This window comes from Stenella coeruleoalba (assembly GCF_951394435.1).
Source record: "Stenella coeruleoalba genome assembly, chromosome: 1".
NCBI classification, from domain to species: Eukaryota; Metazoa; Chordata; class Mammalia; order Artiodactyla; family Delphinidae; genus Stenella; species Stenella coeruleoalba.
Genome location: NC_137169.1, coordinates 171570667 through 171588165, shown reverse-complemented (window position 1 = coordinate 171588165; position 17499 = coordinate 171570667). Strand labels below are relative to the sequence as shown.

The following is a 17499-nucleotide window of genomic DNA, read 5'->3' as shown; positions in this document are numbered from 1 at the left end:
AAAAATCCTCTGTTCTTATTTTCTTCCTTCAGTGCCCCCAAGCATTAAAGATCATGGCAGCGAATCTCTTTCTGTAGTTAATGTAAGAGAGGGCACCTCAGTGTCATTGGAGTGTGAATCGAATGCTGTCCCACCTCCAGTCATCACCTGGTATAAGAATGGGCGGATGCTAACAGAGTCTACTCAGCGGGAGATTTTGGCCGATGGACAAATGCTGCACATCACGAAAGCTGAGGTGCATCTTTTATTCTTGTTTGTGTGTCATGACTCCTTGGCGGGATTATGGAAGGGAGAATTGGAAGTTGCATATTCCCCTTACTACAGTGAAAAATTATTTTCATGTAAAAAATAACATCATCAATGCCATTATCCTCATTTTTCATTTAAAAAAAAGCAGGATTGTAGAAGGCAATTAGGACTGGGGCATTTAAGCATAAAGATGACTGATGATTTAATCTACACTCGAACGGTGTGATTGGTCATCTATAACTTAATGGAGCACATACAATAGTATCTTTTTCTTTTAGGTATCTGACACAGGCCAGTATGTATGTAGAGCTATAAATGTAGCAGGACGGGATGATAAAAATTTCCACCTCAATGTATATGGTGAGCATCTGCCTCTAATATAAGTCTTTTTCCCCCAGATATGCAAATGCCAGAAAGTATCCTGAATTAACTTAATGAGGACACATGATTTTCTTCTGTCTTTTTACAGTGCCACCCAGTATTGAAGGGCCTGAAAAAGAAGTCATTGTGGAGACAATCAGCAATCCTGTGACTTTAACATGTGATGCCACTGGAATCCCACCTCCCATGATAGCATGGTTAAAGAACCACAAACCCATAGGTAATGTAGCTGTGCAGTTTTTTATGATTGTTTTCTTTTGCTCTTGATTCACTAGGTTAATAAACTAGCACATTTTCAGTATTACGCACATAGCTGTGTTTAGTTCATAAAGCCTAATGTACTGTAATATAAACTTACGAAAGGATTCTTTTTTTTTTTAATTTATTTTTATTTTTGGCTGCGTTGGGTCTTTGTTGCTGCGTGCGGGCTTTCTCTAGTTGCGGCTAGCAGGGGCTACTCTTTCTTGCGGTGTGCGGGTTTCTCAGTGTGCTGGCTTCTCTTGTTGCGGAGCACAGGCTCTAGGTGCGTGGGCTTCAGTAGGTGTAGCTCACGGGCTCTAGAGAGCAGGCTCAGTAGTTGTGGCTCATGGGTTTAGTTGCTCCGCGGCCTGTGGGATCTTCCCGGACCAGGGCTTAAACCCGTGTCCCCTGCATTGGCAGGCGGATTCTTAACCACTGCGCCACCAGGGAAGCCCTACAAAAGGATTCTTCACTTTACAGAGATTTTTCTCCTTTCCATTTTACTGGAGAGAAAATTTTATTAATTTCTTCTTTTATAAGGAAGTAGAATAAATAGTAATGAAAGGATCAAAGGACAAGGGGAAAACTTAAAAAAATACATTTGTCACATAAAGACATTTTTACAGTGGCTTGTAGAGATGTTAAAATAAAAGCTTTTTTATGTTTTGTTTGGCTTTGTTTCTACCTCTAGAAAATTCTGACTCACTTGAAGTTCATATTTTGTCGGGAGGTAGCAAACTCCAAATTGCCCGGTCTCAGCATTCAGACAGTGGAAACTATACATGCATTGCATCAAATATGGAGGGCAAAGCACAGAAAAATTACATTCTTTCAATTCAAGGTATGTGTGGTACACTCTGATCTGTCTTCAGTTTCTTTATTACATTCTCTCTGTAGTACAAAATAAGTGTACATCTAAATAGATCATTTATAATTGATTCAAAATATCTCTTTTTTGCATGTTTTGGATATTTTATTTCTTTTCCAATTTATTGAGATATAAGTGATATAAAGAACTGTATAATTTTAGGGTGCACAGCATAATGATTTGACTTACAAAATATCATTAGATAAACAAAAAATACTGTCAATTTTCTGTCCTACATTTGCCAGTAGATAGTATTTTCATGAAAATGGACACAAATGTGGAGAAAAGAATAGAAATTTCAAAATCTCTTTTTTTTCATGTTTCCTGAAATGTTTACCTTCCTATAGTATATATTCTATTGAATTACTTGTTTATTTAAAACTGGAATAACTTATTTTGATGCTAAGCCTATAGGTCTCTTCCTATTGATATAGATAAGTTTTATCTCATGAAGATATTAAATATGTTCTAATTACTGGCCAAGGATTAGGTGAGCTTAAATAATCATGAATCTTATACTATTTTGGTTTGAGAATAAGGAGCATTGATTCATCCAAGAAATATTTAATTAACACTTACTATGTTCCAGCATAGAATTGAGCACTGCAGGGAGAACTTGCATCCTTTTGATTTTCAGCAAACCTTTGGGGTATTACTTTTGGTCTAATGTTTAAATTGAAATGGAACTCTAACTTGAAACTAAGTTGAAATGCTTGCTTTTTCCAATTTTATTATAGTTACTGAAAAGAATTTCTCATAAGTTACAAACGCAGTTGTGAATATGTATTATCTACCTGTTGCATGCTCTGTTAAAGCTAACTCCAGAAAATTGAATTTTTTTTCCAGTTTTATTGAGATATAATTGACATATAACACTGTATAAGTTTAAGGTGTGCAACATAATGATTTGATATATGTATATATTGCAAAGTGATCACAATAAGATTAGTGAAAACCCATCACCTAAAAACTGAAATTAAAGAAAAATTAAGATGTTTATGAGTAATAGTCGTTTCTCCTATTAGTGATGCTTTAAGATTTCAGAAGTAAAAAGGGAAAAACTGCTATTCAGAGATTCAGTGTCAGAAATTGCATGTTTAATTACGTTTAATGCCCTAATAATAATAGATGCCAATCATGGGGTATGTGGTATGACCAAACATTTTGCCAGACTTTTTATATATGTCTTAGGACTAGAAATTGTATATAGACATAGGGCCTAGTCTGCACTTTTCCTATATTATATACTTGTTATAGGATGTCTCATTTACATTCTTATTGATTCAACTTCTAAATTGTACAAATTTGATATATTATCATCTTCTGGACGACTAAAATGAGATTTGGAGATATTATATAGCAATGTGTTGGTAAACGTTTAACAGTTGACTCTGCAGACAAAAAGGTCTTGATTTGTAACCAATCGTTTGTCGGTTTCTGTGGTGTAAGTATTCCCACAGTGGCCCATTTCAAGGTACGGATATGATGGCACCAAACATGGAGCAGGAAAGATGTGCAAACCTGGCTCTTGCAAGCTGGTATGAGCTGCCTCCAGCACACCACTATAATTATTTAGAAAGAATTAAAATGTATTTCTGTCTTATACTACTGTCAATATTTTTATTACACATTATTTCTTTTTTTTAATCAATATTTCTTTTTGTGAAGTATAGTTGATTTACAATGTTGTGTTAATTTCTGCTCTACAGCAAAGTGATTCAGGTATACATCTATATACATTCATTTTTTTTTAATATTCTTTTCCATTATGGTTTATCATAGGATATTGAATATAGTTCTCTGTGCTATACAGTAGGACCTTATTGTTTATCCATTCTATAATATATATAAAAGCTTACATCTGCTAACCCCAGCATGCCACTCCATCCCTCCCCCAACCCCCCCTCCTCCTTGGCGACCACCAGTCTGTTCTCTGTGTCTGTGATTCTGTTTCATAGATAGGTTCATTTGTGTCATATTTTAGCTTCCACATATAAGTGATATCATATGGTATTTGTCTTTCTGACTTACTTCACTTAGTGTGATAATCTCTGGTTGCATCCATGTTGCTGCAAATGGCATATTTCATTCTTTTTTATGGCTGAGTAGTATTCCATTGTATATATGTACCACATCTTCTTTAGGTTGTTTCCATGTCTTGGCTATTGTGAATTGTGCTGCTGTGAACATAGGGGTGCATGTATCTTTTTTTTTAATATATATATATATTTTTTTAATTTTTGGTTGCATTTGGTCTTCGTGGCTGCACGCGGGCTTTCTCAACTTGTGACGAGCATGGGCTACTCTTCGTCGTGGTGCTCAGGCTTCTCATTGCAGTGGCTTCTCTTGTTGCAGAGCATGGGCTCTAGGCACATGGGCTTCAGTAGTTGTAGCACGCAGGCTCAGTCGTTGTGGCACACAGGCTCAACAGTCATGGCTTGCGGGCTCTAGAGCGCAGGCTCAGTAGTTGTGGTGCATGGGCTTAGTTGCTCTGTGGCATGTGGGATCTTCCCGGACCAGGAATCGAACCCATGTCCCCTGCATTGGCAGGCAGATTCTTAACCACTGCGCCACCAGGGAAGTCCTGCATGTACTTTTCTGAATTATAGCTTTGTCTAGGTATATGCCCAGTAGTGGGATTTCTGGATCATATGGTAATTGTATTTTTAGTTTTCTGAGGAACCTCCTTACTGTTCTCCATAGTGGCTTCACCAATTTACATTTCCATCAACAGTGTAGGAGGGTTCTCTTTTCTACACACCCTCTCTAGCATTTGTTATTTGTAGACTTTTTGATGATGGCCATTCTGACTGGTGTGAGGTGATACCTCATCGTAGTTTTGATTTGCATTTCTCTAATAATTAGTGATGTTGAATATCTGTTCATATGCCTGTTGGCCATCTGTATGTCTTCTTTGGAGAAATGTCTGTTTAGGTCTTCTGCCCATTTTTCAATTGGGTTGTTTGTTTTTTTGTTGTTGAGTTGTATGTACACATTATTTCTTTTTTTTAATTAATTTTTTATTGGAGTATAGTTGCTTTACAATACTGTTGTTATTTTTTGCTGTATGGCAAAGTAAATCAGCTATATGTATACATATATCCCCTCTTTTTTGGATTTCCTTCCCATTTAGGTCACCACAGAGCACTGAGTAGAGTTCCCTGAGCTATACAGTAGGTTCTCATTAGTTATCTATTTTATACATAGTATCAGTAGTGTACATATGTCAATCCCAATCTCCCAATTCATCCCAGCCCCCTCTTGCCCCCCTTGGTGTCCATACATTCTCTATGTCTGTGTCTCTATTTCTGCTTTGCAAGTAAGATAATCTATACCATTTTTCTGGATTCCACATATATGCGTTATATACAATATTTGTTTTTCTCTTTCTGACTTACTTCACTCTGTATAATAGTCTCTAGGTCCATCCACATCTCTATAAATGACCCAATTTCATTCCTTTTCATGGCTGAGTAATATTCCATTGTATATATGTGCCACATCTTCTTTATCCATTCCTCTGTTGATGGACATTTAGTTGCTTCCATGACCTGGCTATTGTAAATAGTGCTGCAATGAACATTGGGGTGCATGTGTCTTTTTGAATTATGGTTTTCTCTGGGTATATGCCCAGTAGTGGGATTGCTGGGTCATATGGTAGTTCTATTTTTAGTTTTTTAAGGAACCTCCATACTGTTCTCCATAGTGGCTGCACCAATTTACATTTCCACCAACAGTGCAAGAGGGTTCCCTTTTCTCCATGCCCTTTTCAGCATTTGTTGTTTGTAGATTTTTAAAAAAAAACTTTATTGGAGTATAATTGCTTAACAATGGTGTGCTACTTTCTGCTGTATAACAAAGTTGTAGATTTTTTAATGATGGCCATTCTGACTGGTGTGAGGTGATACGTCACTGTAGTTTTGATTTGCATTTCTCTAATAATTAGTGATGTTGAGCATCTTTTCATGTGTTTGTTAGCCATCTGTAAGTCTTCTTTGGAGAGATGTCTATTTAGGTCTTCCGCCCATTATTTGATTGGATTTTTTTTTTTTTTTGATACTGAGCTCCCTGAGCTGTTTGTGTATTTTGGAGATTAATCCTTTGTCAGTTGCTTTGTTCGCAAATATTTTCACTTCTTCTGAGGGTTGTCTTTTCATCTTGTTTATGGTTTCCTTTTCTGTCAAAAGCTTTTAAGTACACACTATTTCTTAAATGAATCATTAAGGTGAAAAACAAAGATGGCTAGAAAAAGGGAATAGAAATGATTAAATCTTGAAACCAATAATAAACCTATCGTTCAGAATAAATAATATTTAAATAGAGAAAGAATTAACCAACTTAGATACTTTTCTCAGATGTTTATGCCAAAATTTTATAAAACAGATTCCCCTGAACTGTATTAATTCTGAGCTATCTATTGAGGATTTAATCTAAGAGCGATTCTGTTTGGCCAGGAGGGGTGCCCATGAGGTAGATATGTCACCAACCACCATGAGCAAATAATTATACCAACTTACAATATAACAGGAATATTGAAGTGATTCCTCTACCTATTCCTCATTTAAAAATAATTTATGGCAATAACAAGAGTTTGATCTTGAACCACACTCTAGAAAGAATGTGAAATAAAAATGGCATATTATTCTATGATTCTGTTGCATTCATTAGAATTTATATTCTTGTGCCTTGTTAATGAAAGTCAATTTTTTCTCCAAAGTTCCTCCAAATGTTGCTGGTGCTGAGATTCCAAGTGAAGTCAGTGTCCTTCTTGGGGAAAATGTTGAGCTGGTCTGCAATGCAAATGGCATTCCTACCCCTCTTATTCAGTGGCTTAGAGATGGAAAGCCCATAACTAACAGTGAAACAGAAAGAATTCGGTATGTGTGAAAAGAATTTCTGCATCATTAATTGTAATGTGTTCTACAGTTTTAGAGGGCTGGACACAGATATTCTCCTTGGAGAATCACTCAAAAGTATTTGTCTGTGTGTGTATGTGTTCCTTATTTATCAACTCTGTGTTATAAAATCTCCTCACATGTTCATTCCTGCAAGTGTTAGTTAACTGTTGTAGATTTTATTCCTCTAATTTCAGAACACTTATACCAAAGTCCACATCATAAAATAATTCTTTCTTGCTAACATCAAACCAATTTCATCCTACAAAAGATTCATCAGTCATCTCTTAGATATAATTTTGTGTCCTGAAATCACCAAACCACCAGACATGCCATAGTGCTTGGCTCATTTTGAGAAAAGATACTATCATCATAACCTGGTTCATCTCCTATAGTGATTTGTGCAAATCCCGTTTTCAGCTGACACTTCACGCCACAAACCACATAGAGATGGAATGATAATGTGGTAAGGCATTCCTGCTACTTTCAACAACAAATGCCTTTTGAAGGACACTGCAGAATTCTACACTCTACTATATTATTTCATCACAAAGCCCTATAATATACACATACCAGAATAATTATAATTACTCAAAGAATTATATATACCTCAGAAGGCATTAATTAAATGTATTGCAAACTTTATCATTTTGAACCAGTATTTTAAATTTAAGGGTTTGCAGTATATTTTCTAATCAATGAATTGAATATACATAATTTAAAGAAAAATAAATGTTATTTTCTTTGAAATCGTTTTATGTTAAAACTTAGACATTTGTCCCCTCTACAAGATTAGGTAAATTGCCAAACAATGTTTTAGCTTAGAGGTACATTTTGAGTTTCAATTCTCTGGTGTGGACATTTCTGAATAGTTAAATATTTAGTTATTTATTAAATCAGCTGATATCAACCCTATTCTAAACCAAGTACTAGATAGTTGGTGGGACCTCAAGATCTATAAGATAATATTTGTACCGAGGAATTTGGGATCTATTACTTCTCCTCTCACATTAAGATCCCACATATACTTATTCTTATATCCACTTTATTATTTGTTCCCAGCTACACAATATGTGTAGGTTTGTAAATGGGCCAATTTGTCAGTCAAATACAGTATTTTTCCAAAGTCAGCTTACTACTTTCCTTTGGTCATGGCAACTTGCTTTTTGTTTATTCATATGGTTAAACTCATGGAATTTTAAAATTCATAGTTTGAAAAAGAAAAAATAAAATAGACCCAGATAATAAGATTGTAATTCTCAATAATTATATTTAATAACATGATATAGTAGAAATGGAGTATTTACTTTGGACACTGGGAGACTCTAATAAAATCACTATTGTAAGAATGACTGTAGATAGCAATTTAATCTCTTTGTAAAACACAGGAAGTTTTATTTGATAATTAATGGTGTGTGAAGAGAATCAATAATGCAATAATCTTAATTTAGATATCATTGATAACCTAGTTGTATAGTTAGTATACAGTATTATGTAAATAAAAGGAAAAGCTTTAGCAATTAGAAAAATTTTTGCAAACTATACCCATACATAAATACTAAGTTGTTGTCAGTGTTTAAATAAATTATCTATCCTGCTCCTTCTCATTAAGAGTATTAGTAAGTTGTTTATAGCCAGATTTTTCACTTTAATTTATCACTGTAACATTCTTCAATTTTTATACCACAGTTTTTATAATTTTCATTTAATTCCAGCCTTATATTGATAACTAAGGACAAAACATTCTCTCTCTGAGAAAAACATGTCTTTGCCCATGATTCGGATAGAAAAGTTCCTAACCTGATTTTGTTCACTTCCTTTTTTCTCATAAGGAGGCAGTGGATATATGAGATCCATTACTGTAGCAGTTTAGCTGGTTGCTTGAAATCTCTACCAGTTTCACTAGCTCTGACTTTAACAGGCTTCCATGTACTTAGTGGAAAAGATTTAAACCATTATATCCAAGATGAAGATGCATTTTAGGGTGATTTTTTTTAAACAATATAATAATCTGGAATGAGTTTTCCAGAATAGCTCCATATATATCATCTCAGTGCCTCTGATATAATCTTTTCTATAGGGTGACTGCAGATGGCAGCACATTAAACATTTACGAAGCCCTCCCATCTGACATGGGAAAATACACGTGTGTTGCTACTAATCCTGCTGGAGAAGAAGACCGAATTTTTAACTTGAACGTCTATGGTAAATACGAAATTTCACCCTCTTTTGACTATGCTGCCTTAGGAATCGATCAGAAGAAATGAAGGTCCAGCAGTAGGTGTCTGAAGCATTTATTTCTAAAATGTGATGTCCTTGTTGTTTCCTTTTGGGATACAAGGCAGAAATATAGGTAAATGTAGTTGAAATGATTGGAACTGGTAATACACACCCCATTCCACCCCACCCCCTTCTCTCTCATTTTCTATATGATGTAGTTCCACCTGCAATTAGGGGTAATAAAGAAGCAGCAGAGAAACTAATGGCTTTGGTGGATACTTCAATAAATATTGAATGCAGAGCCACAGGGATGCCTCCACCACAGATAAACTGGCTAAAGAATGGACTTCCTCTACCTCTCTCCTCCCATGTCCGGTTGCTGTCTGGAGGACAAGTTGTCAGGTCAGCTTTTATTGTGTATGATTTGCTAGACAAAGTTACTGTGATTGTAACTTTAACTTCATCTAAATAATGTTTTTAAAATGTCTTTCCCTAAGCTTTTACTTTTGTTTCCCTTTCAGTAATTTTTTAGAAGAGGGGGGATAGCAAATATGTTTGGCATGGTTTATTATTCTCATTTAAATGCTCATGTTTTAGTAAGTTTGTATAAAATAGGTCTTTCATAGACATACATGTATCATATATTTTTTGAAGAACTATTATAGCTAAAACTATATGGCAAAATGGTAGGAAGATGCTTACTACAATCGTGATTTTCATGATTTTCATCATTCTCTATTAATATGTATTTGAAAACTATTCACCTCTCATATTGTGTTATATTTTCAGTGGCTCTGTCGAATAAATGGCATTGGAGGCATCTATATTTTGTGATGGATGGTTATAAGCTTTATAACTAAAATTTCCCAAAATAAATTCCCTTCCTTAATCTTTGTATTATCACAAATGTTTTATTTGTATATGTTGAATGGGATCAAATTACGAAGCGTTGGGTCAAACTGTTTTTCAGGATTGTGAGAGCTCAGGTGTCTGATGATGCTGTGTATACTTGTGTGGCCTCCAACAGAGCTGGGGTGGATAATAAACATTACAGTCTTCAAGTCTTTGGTATGTCACCAGAAACAATCCTAGTACTATACTATGTGTCCAATGTTAAACAACAGCCTTAATTTAACTATTGACGTATCAGGAAGGAGTGGTAAAAGAGGATCTTAACTAGGGCTTCTAGAATGCCTGCTCTCCCCAGGGGTCCATATATATTGGAGCATACTGTCTGTCAAAATACTTTTCTAACCTGGAATTTTGCATTCAGTGAAATCTAAATTTTTTAAAATAGTATTTCAATCCAGACACAAGACCAGTCTTTTCATACAAAGAGAAAGTTAAGACTGTTTTCTAATAATGTTAGTGTCTCACTGAGAGTATTTAAAGTATGAATGGATGTGTGCATATATACTAAATATCTCTGTGTGCGTGTTAGGTAGAGACAGAACTCAAAACATTCAATTTCTGAATTATTAAGATTTGCTAGACCAGAGTTCACGATCCCCAAGAATTTCTCAGAACAGTTGAGTAACTATTTACTATAGCCTACGAATGATTTATGTTGGATTATATACAATTTACTCTGGAACTTATTTTATTTATTCCACATAAAGTAGCTGGAAGTATACTTCTGTAATAATATAAATTATAACAATTTAAAAGGAAAAACCTAAGATGTTGAAAAATGGCCAAATTTTAAAACACATTTAGTTTGTATGTTCTACAAGGAAACAGTATTGAGGTCTTACTGCTAATATTTTGGAAGGTTAAAAACTAGCCTACATAACACATGCTTTTATAGTAAAGTCATAGACTAATTAGATGGTATTTTAAATTCTATATTTTTACAGATCATAGAAACACTATAGAACTAATTGAACCATTAAAATTTTTTAATCTAAATTGCTCTCAAATTATAATAGATACATAATTTTGTTTTGTTTTCTATACAGTACCACCAAAACTGGACAATGGGATGGGAACAGAGGAAATCACAATTGTCAAGGGTAGTTCCACCTCCATGCCATGTTTCACCGATGGAACCCCAACTCCCAGGATGTCCTGGCTTAGAGATGGCCAGCCTCTGGGGCTTGATGCCCATCTGTCAACAACCTCTCAAGAAATGGTCCTTCAGCTCATCAAAGCAGAAACTGAAGATTCAGGAAGGTACACCTGCATTGCCTCAAATGAAGCAGGAGAAATCAGTAAACACTTTATCCTGAAGGTCCTAGGTAAGTAAAATAATTGGGAAATAAGTGATAATAAAGACAATAAGTAAGTATAATTCTTAGAATCATTGGCTATAGGACAAAATTTGTAAAAACTTCATTATGCTTCATATTTCTGTTCTGTAATTCACCTAGGTTTACTTTTAGTATCTGAAGCATGTTAAGTTATTGTGTTTCTTATCTGTGTAAAAGGATGAACACTCCCACTTGTAAAACATTATTCATTGACAATGCCATACAACCAATTGATAAGTAGCTTTTTAACTTTTTCGAAGAACTGAAATCACTTCTGATGCTAGTAATTTAATGGAAAAGCATGATATTTATACTATTATGTTATTCCAAACAATCTTTAAACGATCCAGTCTGTAGATTATAGTTGTAATGGTCATTTCAAATAGTCTAGTTCTATTTACTCTTCTGTGCATTAAAATAAGTATTTTAAATAGGTATTCCAGTGTTCTACATGCAAATAAATAGTATAAAGGGAAAACATATCTTTTCCTTGAAGTAAAACAGTTTGACTTCGGAAGAGAAATGAAAATGAATGAAATGAATTATTTCAATAATCAATAATTTTTTGGAGTTTTTTTTTTCACGATGATTGAGGTAAAAACCTCAGGCTCTTTACATTTTTTTCTAACAAAATGCACCCCACAAGGAAAAATAAGAATTTTGGCAAGAGTCTAGCCAAATGTTTTCAGGACATCCTATAATCTTTCTTGTAGCACCTATTACAATTTTAATTATTTGTGTAACCTTAAAAGTCTGTTTCATCCTTAGTTAAACTCTGTGATGATCAGTACCCTTTTTACTTATTGCTGTATTCCCAGGGCTTAGCATGGCCTTTGACACATAATATTTATCTGTTGGCTTGAACTGAATGGAACTAGGTACTTATCAGGTGGATTGAAGTGAGTTTTAACTGTAGCAGGAGACAGAACAATATCTAAATAAACAAACAGAAATACTGTGGTGTAGATGAGTATTCCATAGAATGAAAGGTAGTAGTGAAGGCAGTACACCAGAATATTTAGAGACAAAAGGCAGGAGAAAGCATGTGTTTGTAAGGAAGGATGGAATAACAAATTCCCATATACCAATTCACAGAATATGAGGAATATCAAGAGATGACATCTTGTACATTAATTATTCACCTATTAATTGTTAATTATTGACTATACATTATGTGCCAGGCATGTTTCTAGTCAACATGTAACAAATAATTACTGGACACCTACTATGTGACATATGGTATGACAAGTACTTGACTGCATCACTGAATAGGAAGGATGTGGCCTCAGCCCTCAAGTTCCTGCATTGGCGGGGAACATAGATATTGAAAAAGTAATTACTTATGAGTGTGATAAGGATGATATGGCGAAAATTAAATTCTGTGGGAAGGTTCAAAGAAGGTCTCTTCAAGGATACATCTAAGCCTTAAAAAGTAAGACTATAGAGATGAGTGAGGAGATGCCTACATCTTTTACCTAGAAATGATAAACCTTGAGTTGTCTATCTGTGCTTACTGAAGCTGAGTGTAACAGCAAGAGTAGAAGACAAGACTGGAAATATAACTGGACAGAAGCCATACTGTGAAGAGCCTCAGTTAGAGAATTTGGGCCTCATCACGAAGGCAGTAGAAGAAGCTTAAGCAGGAATATGTTACAGTCAGATTTCACTTCCAAAAAATTCCCTCTAATGACAGAGTGAAGAATGAATCGAAGAGTCTGTTATACTCACACAGGCCTAAAAATACAGGGGCCTGGTGTAGCATGTGGCAGTGGAGAAAAAAAGAAGGAAGACTTCTGCAGGAATTCTAGAACCCAGGAGCAGAATCACGGCCCAGTACATTTCTGGATGTAGAACACAAAAAGAGAAAAATAACACCAATGTTGTTAGAGTCATATACAAAGAACAACCTTCCCACCTGCAGGGTTTACAAGGATATTCTCTTAAAACAGATTTGAAAACTGGTTTAACAGAAGGATGAGCAGTTTTAGCATTTCAGCATCTGTTGAAACCTAATTCCATTAAAACCTGAAAAACTTCACTCTGATCTATATTACAATAGAAATGTGAATTTAAGTGTCCTAATTTGGTGAAGCACTAATCTCAACTTAATTCTATCCACCTGCTGGGAGGTGTCATGGTGTATTAGTGGTTCTGAAAGTCCACTATGGGTAAAATACTAAAAACCAGGGAGAAGATCATGCAAAATAAAGCTAGTGGGTACGGGAGTTGACAGGGTTCAGGCTATGAAGGGACTGTTGACCACATTAAGGATTTTGTGTTTTGTCCTAGAACAATGGGAAACCATTAAAAGTTCTAACAAGTGGAATGCCATGAGTAGAGTTGCAGTTTGGAATGACCACTCTGTGATTGCAAAGTGGAGAGCGGCTTGGAGTGGGTTCTGAGAGACAGTGTGTTATTAGGAATTGTGTCTGGCTGTGATTAACAGAGAGTCTAAACATGGTGACTTAAAGAACTTTTGTTTTTCTCACTGAATGAGGTGTCTGGAGGTGGGCAGTAGTTGCATTGGTTCTGCAGTTCAGATCTTAACAGTTCTCCTGGCCTTTGGCCTTTATATCATAGTCAGACCGTGATCATGCACTGGCTGCTCACCCCCAGCATCACTATAGGCAACAATAGAGCAGAAAAAATGGGAAAGGCAAAGAACTGCCCCTTTCAGTATTTTCTTAGAATCTCCACAAAACTACCTCTACTTATATCTCATTGGTCAGAATCTTCACGTGCCACTCCATTTACCATCTACTAAAGAGGCTAGGAAATGTAGTTTTTAGCACATTGACAGCCCTAACAAAATTGAGGTCTGTTAATAAGAAAGAAACAAGTAAATGATATTGGGTAGGCAGCTACAGCCAGGAAGGAGGAGATATTAGTCCAAGTAAACGGTATTATAGCTCAGATTAGTGATGCAAGTGAGAGGGAAAGATGTATTCTAGAACTAGTTGCAGGTAGAAGTATTAAGACTTGATGGTGGATTTGGCCATATGAGAGTGATGACAAGGAAGAAGATATCGAAGATGACTCCCAGCTTCTGGGTTATGTGACTGAACAGTTGGTGGGTTTCATCACGTAAATGCAGGGAATGCTGGAAAAAGACCAGGTTTTGAGGGAAAAGGTAACAGGTTCAGTCTGAATACATGATGAGTTTGAAGTTGTTTTCAAACAACCCACTGAAGATGCTTATGTGATAATTATATATATGGATCTAGAGCCCAGGAGAGATATCTAGGCTAGAAATATAAGTTTTGGAGTCATCAAAGTATGGACAACTCCTATTCTGCTCAAAGTACAAGACATATGGACAAGATACAGAGTAAAATGGTTCACAATCACTTAACACATGTAAGATCCGATGACTGGTATTTGAACCAGTTGGGTACATGTTGTTACTTTAAATCTAGTACTATAAGCTTTTGAGATTAAGGGCGTGCTTAAATAATCTTTGTATCCACAGTGACAGACACATAGTAAATAACCAATAAGCGAGAGGAATAAAGAATTGACTGTAGTCAAATGGAGAATCAGATAAGTGCTTTTCCATCCAGTGTGCTATGGAAATTAAAAGGGATAGAAATTTTATAGTTTGTTGAGAGAATCAAGAAAGGACTTATGGTTTTTACAAATGAACATAATGATACTAAAGTGACCTTGAGAGTACTTGAACATGCTCAGTTAGGGGATGGTGGGACTATTGGAGATATTCCAGTAGAAGGAATAGCATTAGTAAAGTCACAGAGCAAGAAGGGACTGAACTTGTTGAGGGAGAAAAGTAGTCTAGTTTGAAGTCTAGGTTACATAAAGTGTTTTAAAAGTAAATAGTGTTATAAAGAGAGATTGAGGCTATGTTGTGGAAGGCTTGGAAGCCATGATGAGGAGTTTGTATTTAATTCAATGAGCAACATGGAGACACTGACATCTTTTAACCAAGAAATCTTGGATTGATCTAAAATGCACTTAAGAAAATGTATTTTGACAGCAAAACGTAATAAGATGCATGAAAGTGAAAAAGAGTAGTCATGTGGGACCATAGTTAAGAAACTCTGACTTCTTAATTATAATGTATTAAATATATTATCTTTTTCCAGTAAGGAAAACGAGGACCAAAGATACAAATTTTTAGGAGGCAGTTTTTAATAATAACACCAACAGATGTAGTAGACTTAGTAGTAGTTATAACTTTCTTAAAACCTTTAATTATAAAATAAAACAGATTCAGAAACACAAAAGAAATGTAGTTTATAGATTATTTCATTGAATCCTCACAATTCTACTAGTTAAATAATAGTACTATACTTATTTTAGGGATTTGCCCAAATCCACTAACCTAATAATTGTTGGAGCTAAGATCCAAATTCAGGCTATTTGATTCCAGATCCTCTGCTGTGAACCTCTGCCCTAAACTATGTGCCTGACTTTTAAACACACACATGCGCGCGCGCGCACACACACACACACACACACACACACACACACAACACACACACACACACACACAGCTAATCCTTGGAGCTGTCCAACAGCTATTTTTGCTGCCTTGTGAAATAGTAAGCTGGAAACGTTAACAGAAAATTTGAATGATCTATGTAAGGGAAATCTGTTTTAAAGTGATTCCTAAACTTAGGAATAGTTGGACTAAGAAACTTTACTGTTTGCTCCAAGTGTTTAGATTCCGTAACATCCTCTTGAGAAAGGTAATTTAGAAGTATAAATAACAAAAAAGGAAGTTATTTCTGCCCAGACATAACAAATGTGATTTATGCAGAAATGGTCTCCAAATGTAACTCTTTTTTCTTCTGCTTAGTCATTGTTTCCTCTTAAAGTTCTGCACGGAAAAAATGATTGCAAAATTCCATAGCATTTGCCCATTACTTTTGTAGAACCAATAGATATTTAAAAGGTGCAAAAATACACTACTATATTTAAGTAACTCTCTTTTAAAAATAGTACAAGATTAGTTTAGTTTTTATAGTTTTCAAATCTTTACAGTTAAGTAAGACTGTAATTATCTGAATTATCTGAATCCCAATTGCTGAGCTATAATTACCTTAAATAGCTTGCCATTTACTTCATGATCTATTACAGGCATGATCCATCTCTTTTAAAATAGTGCCAGTAGGGACTTCCCTGGTGGCACAGTGGTTAAGAATCTGCCTGCCAGTGCAGGGAACCCGGGTTCGAGCCCTGGTCTGGGAAGATCCCACATGCCATGGAGCAACTAAGCCCATGTACCACAACTACTGAGCCCACAAGCCACAACTACAGAGCCCACGGGCCACAACTACTGAAGCCCTTGCACCTAGAGCCCGTGCTCCGCAACAAGAGAAGCCACTGCAATGATAAGACCGCGCACCGCAACGAAGAGTAGCCTCCGCTCACCACAACTAGAGAAAACCAGCGTGCAGCAACGATGACCCAACACAGCCAAAAATAAATAAGTAAATAAATCTATTAAAAAAAAATAGTGCCAGTGAAAAGATAATGCACAAAGACTTACATAGTGCTGGCATTTAATAAATTGTCCCTCAATAAATTGCAAAAAAATAAAATAGTTCCAGTGACAAATGATAACAACATCTAGGAATTATTTTGGTATCCTTGTTCAAATCAATTTGCATTGTACGAACATATTTGTGTTGAATTTTAAAGTTTTTCTGATCTGCAGTATTTTATCAAACAGCAAGTTTATTTTGTTGTTGTTTTTCATTCCTTTTAAATAGAACCACCTCATATCAATGGATCTAAAGAACCTGTAGAGATGTCAGTAATTGTTAATAATCCACTTGAACTTACCTGCATTGCTTCTGGAATCCCAGCTCCTAAAATTACCTGGATGAAAGACGGACGGCCCCTTCCACAGGTGGATCAGATGCAAACTCTTGGAGGAGGAGAGGTTCTTCGAATATCTAATGCTCAGGTAAGTTCAGAGTTCATACAATTATTTTCCAGGTTAAACTTCTTACTTGCTAATCTGTGAGAAATGTTGGAGAAGTTGTCTTGGAGTCAGTATATCACAGATCTCTGTGACGTTAGCAAGGGGAGGTTGGTTCTATGACATGCATGATTGGGTAGACACTTACAAAGTAACATGCCTAGAAGGAAGAAGTGAAATTATCATATTAAACACAGAAGAAAGCAAGTTACCTTCACATTAATTTTTGCAAGTTTTCACAGTTCTATAAGTGATAACAGATTTCCCGAAGCCCTCAATTTGTGCCATGTAGCCCTTTACAGAAATGGCAAAAAGCAATCCAACATACGTATATGTGAGGCTTCAGAGAGCACTTTTGATCTCTAGAAAGAAATCTCAGACATGAAAATCTGAAGAGACACAATTTTTCAAAAAATGATCAATTCAATAAAATTGTTCTTTTAGTTTGTGTTT

General features: G+C 35.5%; 1 protein-coding gene and 1 long non-coding RNA gene across 19 annotated transcripts in view; one reads left to right on the top strand and one right to left on the bottom strand.

Moving 5' to 3' along the window:
* The window catches only part of HMCN1 (hemicentin 1), an 883583-nt gene that overhangs the window by 735551 nt on the left and 130533 nt on the right, over positions 1–17499 (top strand). For all 18 annotated transcript variants that reach the window (XM_079903114.1, XM_079903100.1, XM_079903116.1 and 15 more), the window contains 10 exons: positions 33–235; positions 528–609; positions 719–850; positions 1562–1711; positions 6456–6615; positions 8714–8838; positions 9072–9255; positions 9824–9921; positions 10812–11090; positions 16835–17031. In XM_079903114.1, coding sequence (XP_079759240.1) covers positions 33–235; positions 528–609; positions 719–850; positions 1562–1711; positions 6456–6615; positions 8714–8838; positions 9072–9255; positions 9824–9921; positions 10812–11090; positions 16835–17031 — 1610 coding nt within the window. The remainder of the gene's footprint in view (positions 1–32; positions 236–527; positions 610–718; positions 851–1561; positions 1712–6455; positions 6616–8713; positions 8839–9071; positions 9256–9823; positions 9922–10811; positions 11091–16834; positions 17032–17499) is intronic.
* On the bottom strand, positions 10957–17046 carry LOC307176794. Its single transcript, XR_013824894.1, has 3 exons — positions 16908–17046; positions 12831–12943; positions 10957–11086 (listed from the first exon to the last, which is right to left on the bottom strand). It is a non-coding gene; the product is annotated as an uncharacterized lncRNA (long non-coding RNA).